The 14,053-nt window shown below is 42.1% G+C and overlaps 1 protein-coding gene across 1 annotated transcript in view; it reads right to left on the reverse strand.

Annotated features, from left to right (window-relative positions):
• The window catches only part of VWA8 (von Willebrand factor A domain containing 8), a 305,200-nt gene that overhangs the window by 225,474 nt on the left and 65,673 nt on the right, over positions 1-14,053 (reverse strand). Inside the window, exons 5-8 of the mRNA XM_019528508.1 lie at positions 9,876-10,043; positions 5,619-5,783; positions 5,160-5,209; positions 4,755-4,863 (exon numbers count right to left, since the gene is read on the reverse strand). Of these exons, the coding sequence (XP_019384053.1) occupies positions 4,755-4,863; positions 5,160-5,209; positions 5,619-5,783; positions 9,876-10,043 (492 nt within the window). The remainder of the gene's footprint in view (positions 1-4,754; positions 4,864-5,159; positions 5,210-5,618; positions 5,784-9,875; positions 10,044-14,053) is intronic.

Below are 14,053 nucleotides of genomic sequence, written 5' to 3' on the forward strand. Positions count from 1 at the left end.
GTCCAGGCCCCTCACTACCAAACCACACGCCCCCCCCGGGCCTGCAGGTGCCTCTCACCCCACCCACATCCCCTCAGCCTTTCTGGAGGGGGTCCCAGCTGCTACGGGTACAGGGCCAGGGACTTGGGTCTGGAGCCTCCCACGACAGCACCTGAGCCCCAGTATCTTTTTATACAGCAGTGGGGGCCAACTTTTTTGTCAGGCATGCCACTGATTAGCTCAGGGGTGGGCAATTATTTTGGGCAGAGGGCTGCTTACCGAGTTTTGGCAAGACACTGAGGGCCGCATGGGTAGCCCCGCCCCTTTACAGGTACCCTGCCCCTGGTCACCACCTTAGGACCAGAAGTCCCACCCCCTAACTCCTGACCTTTCCCACCAGAAGTCCCTCCCCTTGTCCCGCAGAAGTACTCCTTTCAACAAGGGGGTTTGCCATCTTGGAACCAGAAAAATACCAAATTACATTCTAAAAATCAAACATGTACTACAACATTCATTAATTTCATTTTTTAAATATATTTCGTCCATTTACATATGTTTGTGTAGTGTACATAGAGGTGATAGTGTAATAGCTTAAAATGAAGTCTTACTCTTGTATATTGTGGGAGGGTGGGTATACATTTGTGGGTACGTGGGGTGTGGGGGAGGGTGTGGGTGGGATTTGTGGGGGTGGACAGGCATGGGGAGTGTGGGGGTATGTAGATTATGTAGGGGGCTGTGACTGTGTGAGGAGAAGGTAGCTGGGAAGGGTTGTGGCTTGGGTGGAGGGGGAGAGTTTGCCCACAGACCATCCCTCCACCCCCCACCATCTGCCACTTCTGTCCTTCTTCTGCCACTTGTGCATCCCTGCCACTTGCTGCTCTGGCACCAAGTCCAGACTTGGTCCTGCAGTCCTGGCAATACAGCCAGAAACCAAGTGGTGCTGGAGCTGCTGGCAGGCAAGCAGGGAGGTGGGGGGAGTGGGGAAATGGCTGCAGCAGATGGGGGAGGAAAGGGCAGTGAGCAGGATTATGGAGTGCAACAAAAGCTGGGGAGGAGTGTGAGGCCCATGCTGATGCACCAGGGCCAGTGCCAGCAAGGCCCACAGCACGACAGCAGGCACATAGGGTCTGGCCCGCCAGGGGTCTGTGGAGCCAGGCTGGCTCCTCCTCTCCCTGCTCAAGCAGTGCAGCCCAGCTCCATACAGCCCCTGACAGCCCAGACCCTGTGCTCCTGGGCAGAAACTGCTGCTCAGCGCAGGGGAAGTGGTGCCCACCTCGCTGCTGCTGCTTAGTTTTAGCTGCATCTGCCCGGAGCCCACACCACACTAAGCTGCAGAGCGACTCCTTCACCACTGCCTCTGTGCTGCCCAGCATGGCAACAGCAACCGTGCGGAGCAGGCGCAGCACAACTCACAAGCACCAATGAAGGAGCCGCACCACAGCCTAGCATGGCGCAGGTTCCAGGCAGCCACACCAAAACCTGCCCCGCACTGTCAGGTGGGGGCAGCGCTGTCGGGGGGCACTTCCCTCATGCCAAACAGCAGTTTCTGCTCAGCTACTGCAGCTCAGCAATGACGGGCTAGCCCAGAGCTGGTGCAGGGCCCAGGCTGAGCAGCAGCGGTGCAGGGCACACTGCTGCTCAGCACAGGGGGGAAGCAGCCCCTCCTGCTGCCAGTGCTCACTGCTACAGCCACTTGGAGCCCACACTGGGCTGCCTGTGCCTGCTGTCCGCTGCCACTGCTGCCCCATGGGTCAGCCCAGAGGCAGTGGTGATTTGGCAGAGACGCACACAGTCCCATGTGGGCTCCGGGCAGCTGCACCAGGAAGCATCAGCCATCTGGAGGGGGAGAGGCTGCTTTTCCCCCATGCTGATCAGTAGTTTGTCCCACGCCGCCACAGCTCAGCCCAGACAGAGCTCAGCCCTGTACCGTGGAGCTGGGGCAGGGGCTGGGCACAAGTGCCAGTGACAGCCGGGTGAGAATGCAGGGCCCTCACCAATGTCTCAGGGCCAGTGATGGTGGGGCCCAGAGTAGGTGCCCTATGGAGCCAGGCCAGCTCCCCTCTTGTACCCCTGCCAGTCCATGCCCTGTGCTCCCGCTGCCCTGCTCTGGGCCCCGCCAGCACTAGCCCCAGTGCAGCAGCGTAGGCCCCACACTCCCACCCAGCTCTTGCTGTGCTCTGCACCCGTTCAGTGTCCCTTCCCCCCCGCCTGCTCGCCTAACTGCTTGCAGCGCTGATACCACGTGTTTCCTGGATGCATCACCAGGACTTCAGGAGCCAGCCTGGCCCAGCCCTGAGGCAATCACCTGTGGTCCTCCCCTGCCTCCCTCCCCTCTCCTTCATCTGTATTTCCCTTGGCGCAGGGAACCAAGAACAACCCCAAGCCTGAAGCCCCTGCTGCAGAAGCCCCTGGTAGGCAGAGGTTGGGGCTGATGGGGGCAGAGCCAAGCCGTGCTGACTTGCTGCCGGAGCTTGATTTTGCTACTGGCTCCCCTTGGGTCCTACTGCCCCAGCTCCCATCATCTTTGACAGGCAGCCAGGGGCAAATGAATATTAATTTTCTAATATTTTTAGGAGCCCAACAGGCTGGATAGAATGGCCTGGTGGGCCGGATGCAGCCCATGGATCGTATTTTGCCCACCCCTGATATTACCCTTTTCTTGGAAAACATTTTTGAAAGATTTTTAGAAAATGAAATGTAAGCAAGGAGGGGGAGGGGTGGAAATAAGTAGCAGGGAGGCAGGCATGGGTTAGGGCCAGGAGCCCTAACTGCTTGATTCCCCTACCACCATCCTCCTTATATCTGCTTCTTTGTCATTGCTTACCCCACTACAGTGGGGGGAAGGGGGAGGGTGCAATGAATTTAAGATAACCCTCCAATAATAAGATTCTGTACATGGAACATTAGAAGAAATGTATAAATGTTCCATATACAGAATCTAATTATTGAGGGGTCATCTTAAAATTCAGAGCTGCCTTGGATTCAGGTAAATATGGTATGTTTTCATAAAATAAACAACATTCCAAATTTTTATATGATGATGCTACCTAATTCTGAAGGGAAAGTGCACTCTAGTAAAATGTATTGCTCAGTTTGTAAGATACCCTCCCTACAGCATTTTAATAGCACTCTGTCTGTGCAGGCACAACTTACTCTTCCCTTATGATATTTCAAACAAATCATAATTAATAGACTGGCACAGATTAAATTAGCCTCCTCATCATGCCTGCCTAAAAAAATCCTTCAGTATCAATGAAGGATTTTCAACTTGAGGACGACAATCCTCTAAGAATACACAAATGGCAATGAGGTGAGGAAGAGCAGATAAACTCAATGACCTTCCCACATTGCTAAAAAGCAATGATCTTGCTTAGAGGAAAGGAGGAAGCCTGGAGCTTAGAAGGCAGGAAATGAACCCAGTATGGAAAAAGAGAGAATTGCTAGCTTAGGATGCTGTCATTCCAAACCAGTAATGATGAGAATAGGGGAAAAAATCCTAAACCAACTGTAATAGAAAATGTTCTGGTACATGATTAAAAGACACTGACATAAAATGACAACACACTACATCTTTAATAAAATACATCCTTCATCCCTCAATGAAGATAAATAGCTTAGGGCTCATTTTATTTCCATTACTCTGGGAGCGTTCATTTAAAAGTAATTTTTCACCATGTGGCTTGAAGAATAAAATGTTATAATAAATTAACACATCCAACATAAATTTCTTTGCAGAAGTAGTAGAAGAGTGGTTCTCAACCAGGGTCCCACGAACCCCATCAGGGTGCCATGACACAGGTGCTGCTCTGGCCACAGCAATCAGGTAATAAAATTGCCATGCATGTACTCCTGCTGCATTAGGGCTGTGATCAGTCTAAAGCAGGCAGGAGTTGGAGCCCTCCAAGTCCGGCCCCTCCCAAACTCCTCCCAGAAACAGAGGCACGTGGGACAGTTCTGCCCACCTGTCTCTGTTTCTGGGAGAAGTCTAGAAACACCCATACCAGGAAGAGCTACACAGCATAAAGCAATTGCTCCCTGCTTTAGGCCAATCACAGACCCAGAGCAACAGAAGCGTTCACACATGCCACTGCCCTTCCTAGGATGGCTGAGCAGCAGACACAGGGCAATTTTATCTGGACACAGCAACACCTGGTTCATTGTGTACTGAGGTAAACTGAAGCAGCATTAACAGCGCTTCTCAATCAAGAGGCCACTACTTTCAAAAAAGTGGTGGAAGGGTACCCTAACCTTGAAAAGGTTGAGAACCACTGCACTAGAAAGCTTGCTTAAAGTTGTCAGTTCTAGAGCTGTTCACCTCCTAGTCATTATTTTGGCATCAATTAAACAGACAAATTGACAGAAATTCTATTTGCATAGCATTTACAACAGCAGGTTCCTGGACCATGACTAAGACCCTTGGGCACTACGGTGGTAGTAGTAACAGTAGCAATAATAAGTTCCCCACTAATTAATATATTAAACTCAGAGTTAACTCTAAGACAATTGGTCTTCTGTCTAGTGAATTAGTAGAGTATAATCAGACATGAAACTACTTTGTAAAACTTTGATTCATCCCTGTTAATTTAACACTTAAACTTGTATGTGAATCTGTGCTGATATGTTGGCTCTTTGGAGCACCTACCCCTTAATACCCCTTTTTTGTTCATTTCAGTAGTGTTCCAAAGACTGCAGCAAGGTATGCATAGTTCAACTTCTGTGGAAGGAATTTCCCAAACAAGTTAATATAGTTTCACTACATAGATTTAAGCACATACCATAATCCGAACTGCAGCAGATAAACTGTCTAATGGAAAATCTGGAAGCCCCAGTGTTGACGACTCTTGGGAGCAAAGAGTTGTAGCAAAAGACAAGAGCTGAGAAATTCTAAATAAGAAAAAAAAATGTTGTTTATACAGAGAAAATATATTTAGAAATGTTAAATTCTAGGAAACTAAAAACAGCATAGGTTGAAACTAGTTCTGAGTACAGTAAGTTTCATGGAATAAAGTTTTGATGCACTAAGGACCCACAAAGCTATACATGAAAAGCTGTTTAATCATACTCCCACACTTATACTCAATTCAAGTCAATCTCCAGTAATATAGACTACAAAAGGCAATCCTGATAGGACATAACAGTCAACTACTTAGGAATAATTTCTTATCATTATGAAAATTTACCTGTCTGCAGAAATGTTGGATCCAACTGAGTATAATAGCTGAAGACAGTCCTGAAAATAGAACATAGCGTCACATATCAAATTAATTTCTGGGTCATACTGCGGATCAAGTTCATATCGTACAAACCATTTTTTATCTTTCCTTTAAATTAGACACTATGCCTTTTGTGGCAAAGAGGCCACCCACTTTCTGAACACAAAGGCAAATTTGAAAAAAAGAACATCATGATGTTAGCATATCTGTCTTTTAGGATTTACTAAAGTTTAAGTCATTATGAAGAGTTTCTTCCTTTTCAGTAATTCATTGCACTTCAACATGAACCATCCCCTCCCCCAAAATGTCAAAAGCATTCTATTTACATTCAAAGAGAATTTTTTAAAATTCTATAAAACATTAGGTCAAACTGCCTATTAGTTGTGCTCAGCATACAAGCTCTAAGCGATCTAGAAAGGCACTTACCCTAAAGGGTAGATAATAAACATCTCTGGCTTGGAATCGAGAACGAAGAGGAGGGTCCAATGGATTACCAGAATACTTCGGTACTGGAAGGCCTAGTGCTATCACTCGAAAATCTTCACTGACTCTAACAATCTTCCACGCATCTAACTCAGTTTTAGTATGTTCCTGAAAGAACAGGAAAAAAGACTTAGAAGTAAATGATATCTCGGGAGAAGCCACTAATAACCAGGGATCCTGGTTTTCACTGCTTAAAAAAATCCCAATTTTTCAGATTAAAAAAAGTAACCCAAAATCCCATTTTTTCCATGATTAAAATGAAACACTGCTATATATATATATTTATTAGAAGCATTTCATTTTAATCATGGAAAAATATGGTTTTTGCATTACTTTTCTAAATCCAAAAGTTGGGGATTTTATTTTAATCAGATAAAAGCAGGATTCCTGCTAATAGCTAAACCACAGAGTGAAGACCTATGATCAGAAATCTTCTAGCTAACTGCAGTTTTCTGTTGACTTGATCTTTAAAGCAGATAAAATGGAATATAGCATGCTGGCCTATGATATTCCATTTGAAGATGATATAATTGAGCTTTCTAAACTAAGGGTGGCCGAAACATGCTTCCGTGGGATCAGTCTGGAAGTTTTCAGAAATCTAATTATGGATCCCACTAATGGTCAAAAATGGGAACTAGATTTAGAAAAATAAGAGAGACAATGAATCTTAATTATTTTATTCTTTAGAAAGAACCATAGACTTTTATTTTTTTTTTAATTATTACAAAAAAACTCCATTTTGTTTGAATGAAATATGGTCTACAAGAACAACAGTAATACAGGTTTATCACTAAGCATCTATTAATATTGGCAAACTTTAGTTGTTGCCATGAAAGGATTCACTGCACAAACAAAAGTCTGCTCTGCAGTCTTCCCACATGACAACTGAACTTTATTTGAAATTGTACGATTACTTCCTGCAGACCTAGATCCAGTGTAACGATTCACATAGGAAAACAGAGAATGAGCTATAAACTTGTATAATGCAGTAGTCCCCACAAACAACTAAGCAACATTAGATTTTGTATCACAATAGACAATTTATGCAAATCAACTAATATTAGTTGTATGCCTTACGGAGTAATTTTGAAGCATTCTATCATTAGCAACGTATAAAAAGATGCACTTCATAATCTCAATCAAACCCTATTTGAATTTAAAGTGTGTTCTCATTTCTGCTCTTTAAATTTAGCTTTATTTAAAACAAAAAGATTATTCTTATTTAAAATAACTTTTTCATCAATTATGTCTGCTAAGTGAATCAGCCTACAATAAAATCAGAAAGAACAAAAAACTTCTCAGAATAGAATTCAATATTATCAGCTCAATGGACAATGCCATGGAGGAGAATTGATATATTGTGATTTTCCTTCCATAACTTGTGTGGGCTTAGAGCTACGTGAAGCTACATTTCTCATCTGAGGACTAAGATTTTATGGGAAATCTAAAGTTATGATGGTTTCAAAGTTATATCAAATTGACTTTTCTAACTTTTAATTCCTCATAATACAATTGCCTAATGTAACTGCCTTCATCCTAAGGTAAGTGTTCAAAGTAGCATTGGAAAAAGAAACACAAGGATTACTGTGAGAGTGGTTCTGAGGGAAAAGGAAAGAGCAAAATGTATGCTCAGCCAAATTACATCACATGGGCTAGAAAGGAATGAACTTTGAACTTAATGTTTGGGACACATTTTTGCCAGTATGTTTTCATAAATATTTAGACACAGTCTAATTTTTAAATTTCTTTATAAATATCAGTTGGCTTGCCACTGACCACTCATAAGGAGCTGGGAAATGGATAAGGAAGAATCAAGTAGGATATAGGAATCAGGCAGGATATGAGCCAGGGAAACATGAGACACACAAGTACAGGCCAAAGTACTGGCAGAAACATGGGAAAGCAGAGAGCAGTCTTCTCAAAGGTAACCTTGCCCCGTAAAACTTCGAAAAAATAAGCAAAAGATCTAAGTAGCAAGTAAGCAGCAGTCTACAAAATCCCATTTAAGAAAATTTAAATTGCTCTTCTAAATACATTATGGAGAATTATAGGGTGAGTAAAGGGCAATGAGCAATGTAAGGAATATGGCACCTCATTTCAAGATTCATTTCTAGACCAAAGTTAGACAGAAAACGGTGTAGGTGAGCAGAAAGTGGTTTAAATCTGTAACAGAACAGAAGTTCAGTGCACATAAACCAGTTTCAAAATAGCAGAAACTGATTTAAGATAAACCTGGTTGAATGTAGTATCAGACCTAACTGATTTGGGTCAAACCAGTTTATGGAACTTGTGTCCCAGACACCTTCCTGGTTTAAGTTAAATCAGAGTCCCCCAGCATCCCAACATGCTTTTCAGCCCTGGGCTGGGCTGTATGCTCCAGAGAGCAGGGCTGACCCCACCCCTCTCTTCCCTAACTGGAGCTCCAGCTGGCTGAGGAGGTAGGGGACTGCAGCCAGGAGACAGCAGTGTCTGCCTGGCTTCACCCTGCTATACCCTCCCCTCACTCGCTGCTCAAGCAGGGATCCCTCCTCTCCCATAGGAGGGACTCAAGCAGCACAGACCCCAGATGGCACCTGGCCACTCCACCCCCATGCTAGCTAATGCTGAGAAGAGAAGCGTCTGTGTACATGTCTCCATTTTCACTGGAACAAAAGCAGACAGGACAGTGTCCGCTTAGGGTTTTTTGGAACTAATCAGCAGGTCAGCTAGTAATGTCCCTCCACACTCCTTTCTTGGAAAAAGCTGCTTAAGAAAAGCTTGAACTAATGAGAGAGGCTTTGTTTTCTTGATGGGCTGATAAACTTCCTACTAGCTCACTTGCTTCAAAGGCAGTAATCTGTCAGTGTTTCAGAGGGGACAGAGAGAGGTATGAGAAATGACCTGGTTTGCAATGAATGCAGTGTCTGTCAGTTTGCTGAAGAAGTAGGGAGAGGGGGATTGAAAAGCTCAGTATCATCAACAAATGCATGCAGTCCACACAAGCCGTCCTCCCTCCTGCCCCTGCCCCCGCTCCCCTTGCCTCAGAGTACTAGCTGGGGGCCAGGGTCTAGCTACACTCCCCACCCCTTGAGCAGCAAGCCAAGAAAAGCCTGTCGAGGGCTCCTTCCCCCTCTCCCTTCAGGCACCTCCTGGCTGGGGACTGTTCAGACCAGGGTGGGGGTTTAAACCCATCCCTAATCATAGCATCTTGCCAGGGCCTAGCCATACCCCCACCCTAAGCTCTGCATTGTCAAAGGGAAGGGAGGGCTCACTCTAGCGCCTCCCAGCTTCTAGCCTGAGCCACTGAAGGCATGTGCCTGCATTTCCTGATTCAAAAGTGAATGTCTATCCACTTGCATATCAGTTTAATCTTTGCAGGTTAGATTAACCTGAAAAGATTGAATCAATTCAGGCTCAGGCTTTTTGAATGTCTGTTCCTAGCCATATAGTTTTTAATTCTTTATAAAGAGAATAATGTTGTTTGAAGCACATCTGAAATCCACCTCAACTGTTTTGCCCCCAACAAGCACTCTTGTTTGTGAATGGAAATGTGTGACTACTACAGTTAGTGGGTCTACTGCTTTTTATGAAGATCAAGAATTTTCAAAGGAAAAGTATTCATTGTGGGGATTTTTGCCTTTCTCTGTAGCAGGAGACACGGCCCTCAACCTGGGATCTCTTGAGCGTATTTTATAGAAGCTGGATATTAGCTTCCATAGTTTCCCTGCTTTACCTGTGGTAGGTTAAGGTGTTCAATTGTGTGTTTTGGCAGGGTTGACAGCAGTTTTACAAAGAGCTTAGATTTGGATTTGTATAGGATGGCTTGGATAGGGATGTTCCTGCCTCAGACACAGGTTTCAGATAGGCTCTGGAGGTCCCTTTCCCTTTACTTCTCTATGATTCTATGAAAAAGAACGTCTTTCTTTTACACAATGTCTGATTTTGCCCATAACCTTTGACTTAACTTGTTTACAGCCTAGCAAAGTTGAAGACATCTCCTTGGGACATATGCTATTTAGTTCAAAACAGCTTTTAGACTATCAGCAGTCTGCCAGGCAGCAGTAGTAGCTTTATCCACCCAGCAGAGTTGGAGTAACCCTGCTACTGTGAAGACATATCAAGCAAACACAGATCTGCAGACTCGGCCTTTCTTTGAATACAGAATAGCCTCACAGTCAAAAAGAGATGGAAAACCCAGATAGCACAGTGCTTGTTCCATACCTGTAGCAGTCTGTCATAGCGTTCAGCAGACATAAGAAATCGTCCATCCTCAAGCTGCATTTCCCGGTTTTCCAACAAATTGTTTAACACTGGCAAGACGTTCCGCTCTGCCTTCTCCAAGCCTTCCAACACAAGGATTCTCCCTTCTGTAGCCGCACGGACTGCACACTTTTTCAACAACAATAAAGCAACATTAGAAAGAAATACAGTATTACATAACACATGAAACTGAACTCAAAATTAAGAACTTCACCCTACTCACACTTCCTGGCACAGTTTTTACTTACATGTCTGAGTCAGTAGGAACACATATGAAATAAGGCATTATAGCCACTAGTAAACATCTGTAGCATCTTGCCTTTAGACAGTGATTAAACAGAAGACACTTTTCTATACAGAGAAAGAGCTGCAACAGGTGTTTTTCTCAGCATTACTTAGCATAATAAACTGAACTGCACTGAAACAATATGTTTGTGCAATATACTTTTGGTAAAACATATTGCATTGGTATTACTTTACTGTGAAAAAAGGGATGAAAAGAGACGTATAAAAGAAGAAGTCTAAACATCTCCCTTTGAGGTTTAGGGCTGGAACTCAGGTTGTGTGGTACCATCCCATTTAGGTAGCACCACTCATATTAACATAATATGTAAGGCAAAATCAGGTTTAAAATTACACAAAAAGCAAGTGAGAATACAGTAGGAAGACTTTAAAAAAAAAAACAGCGGAGCATCTCTATGATGCTACATACTCATCCACTGAGCTAGAATTTAATCTGTGAAATCTGTTGAAAGTAACAACTCAAGGGATCAATAAAATATAGTTGTTCAAAGATCCTTCATGCCTTACATATCTGTACAGTAAAATGTAAAATTCTTCTACTAATGGATATTAATTTTAAAATATATATGAATAACTTTTTGGTAATAAGATAAATGATAAACTTTGATTTGTGCTATTTAATATTTTGTTTTTTCCAATATTTTTCATTTATTTTCCTTTTTCATTTATAATATGAACATAAGGAAAATGCAGAAGTTACACGTCAAGGTGGATATTTATAACAAGACAAAAACAAATTTACAGAGTTTAGAATTAGTCATGAGATTACACTTGCGGTATGCCACTAATTCAATTAACATGATGTTGCTCTAATTTTCTGCCAGCATAACTATACTGAAATCAAATGTTCTTGTCTATCCTACTGTATTTCCAAATAAATCAGACTTTTTTTTAAATGATGCAGTCATAAGTCTCCAATGCTTGCTATTTGGTGGGTAGGGGAAATAGTACAGGAATGGAGGTGATCTTTAAATGAAAACTTGAGGAGATTTGTAGTAAGAACCATTTTGGAAGACTGAGGCTTATCCAATAAGGTTTCATGTCTAGAGTGTATTGTACTTTATTTTGGAAAGTGAGAACTGTTTATAATAGTGGCATGTTGATTTTTAATTAAAAGTTCAGCCACAGATCATGCTGAACCCTGTTGTCAATAATTCAAGCAAACTTCCTCATTTTCCCATGATCTTAACCCAACTTATTGAACTTTATATTCACAATTACTGGCCAGTGGAAGATTACTGAATTTCTAATACTTTCTTATTCACACAATCAATTTGCACAATAAAGGTATCCCATAAAGTACCACCTGGGCTAGATTTAGTTATAGGCACGGTCTTCAGGCATCATATCCAGAAGGATTTAATAGCAGTAGTTTCCTTAAAATGCTTTTATCTGTTTATATAACTGCAAAGGGAATATGTCCTAAAGTCCCTTCCCTTCTCAACAACTCTTCCAAGCTCCTACTAGAGCACATACTTAAAAAAGAGGCATTTCCTAATGCCCTGTCCAATACAGAGCCCTTTGATAAACATGAGTGAGGGACAGAACAGAAGAAAAGAAATGTAAAACAAACCAAGAGAAGCAGATAGAGTTGGGGGGAGAAGACAACAGTGGAAATGAAGAGGGAGAGGGGGGAACTGAAAGAGAAGGAAAGGAAGACAAAAAGAAAAACTGAAATTATAGGAACTGGCAGATACAGAAAAGAAGGCCAAAAACAGGGTCAGAAAGAAAAATGTGAAAGGAAAAAAAGCTAGGAAATAATGGTAAAGAATAAAAACAAGAATGAAAAATGGAAAGTAAAAACCACAGAAAACATAGAACTGATATGAAAAGGAGACACAGAGAGAGAGAAAGAGAGAGAAAACAGAGTCATAAAACTCCAGAAAAAAGAGAACAGCCCAAAACTTGAGTACAAGGCAACAATGCCAATTCATGTGTAATGCTGGAGATGAGGCAAAATCAAAGATAGAAGTAGAAGATCTACACATTTCTTATGCAAGAAACAGATATGGTAGCAGCACAACAAGCTTCTCAAGCCACCTAGTAAGTAGCAAAGGAAAGAAGCATAACTCCAATTCTATTAAGGGCTACTTACAAATAATATTTCAAACAGAGGGTTACCTTGGAGCATGCAGTCTAGCTAACTTGCCAGGCCACTGATATTACCCTGGTGGGCTACATATTGTATTCCTTTGTGCTAAGGATGCCTGGACATTATTGTTTTCAAGCTAGATTCAAGCCAGTGATTTAAAAGGAAAAGGCACCCTACATATCATGGTACCTATTTCCAGATCAACTCCCCGTATCCTGAGCCTGTAGATAAAGTGTATGCAATGTTTTGAATCAATAACTAGCTTCATAATAAATGTCTGAGGAGGCTGGAATGAGACTGGAGGCTGGAATGAGGCCTTAATATATCCTTCTCTTCAACAGAATTGCTAGGTAGACTTAAATTAATTTCTTCTGAAAGCTACATATAAATCAGTTTTATTCTGTTTACCCACAGCCTAAAAATCAAGACCCTTGTCTGACCATTATTTCTAACAGGCAGCATAAAATGTCCACATTCCTACTCTCCATCCCTACCACATAAAATTCTTCTATCAAAGAAAAACTAACTTTGTGGTCTAGAAAATTATTAGTTAAAATAAAAAATGGGTATCAACTGCCCAAAAAGAAACCTGCAGTCTTCAGAGGTGTCAATCCAGTACTTTGAATTTGCAAACTGTTCTTACTCTGTGTAGGCGCGGAGTGTGACGAAAGCCAGACTAGGCATCAACAAACTATGTCTTTGCTGAGCTGGTAAGATCCTGTGTATTTTATAGCAACAGAGCCTTTATGCCTGAATTTTACTAGCCAGGGAAAAATACACAAACAGTTCATATGGTTTCAAAATATTTTGTGTAACCATAGAATCGTTTTTAATCAATTCAGGTATGTATACTATGGAGATAGGCTGCAGCCTGTAGCTTTCCAGTATCAATGCAAATCCATTCTCAATCAATTCATGCATGATAAAAATTCAAGTTTTCTTGCATGTACAAGTAAATATATGATCAGATTACTAACTTCAAAGAATAACCCATTAATAGTGTCATCAGAATTTTAATAATGAGAAACATTTAAAAATGAAAAAAGCAATCGTAACAATTGTATCAACATCCAAGGATACTGATATGAGCCGTAACAGTAACTGTTATGCCTACATGTTTCATTAGTGATGTAACTGCAGCAAAATTGCTTCAACTTTAACCCCGTTTCATTCAGGGTCAAAGTTATAATAATTTAGCTCAGGGTATTATTATAGGACCATACCCACATAACAGCTAGAATGTAACACCTATTGCACACTCCCAAGCAGCAACTCCTTCTCCCCTTTAAAGCAGGGATTGTTAACATTTTCAGAAGTAGTGGGCCAAAATAATACAGCTCAGTCTGAGGAGGGACTTCTGAGCTAGGGCAGTGCTGCTAATCCCAGCTGCCAAACTGCTATCAGCATGAACATGACCTGACTGCCATTTCTGGAAGCTGCAGAATCCCCCTGCTGCTGAAATGCCACCAAACTGCCCCATTGCCAAAATGCCACCAATATCTAGATTTCATAGGCTAAATTAAATGTTTTGGTGAGACAGATCTAGCCTGTAAGGCTTAGGTTGCCAGCATCTGATTAAAAGGTATGCATATTCTTAACCTGAAGGACCAAATTTAAAAAAAATAAATTAAAATTCTATTTTACAACCCATTCCCCCAGACCTAGCAAGCTATTTGACATTTTACTCTAATATATATATAAATGGTAATATATAGTTCAATATACAGCATGACTTTTCAAATCT

The sequence above is a fragment of the Crocodylus porosus genome, unplaced genomic scaffold (assembly GCF_001723895.1).
Source record: "Crocodylus porosus isolate Cpor-Errol unplaced genomic scaffold, CroPor_comp1, whole genome shotgun sequence".
Classification (NCBI taxonomy): domain Eukaryota; kingdom Metazoa; phylum Chordata; order Crocodylia; family Crocodylidae; genus Crocodylus; species Crocodylus porosus.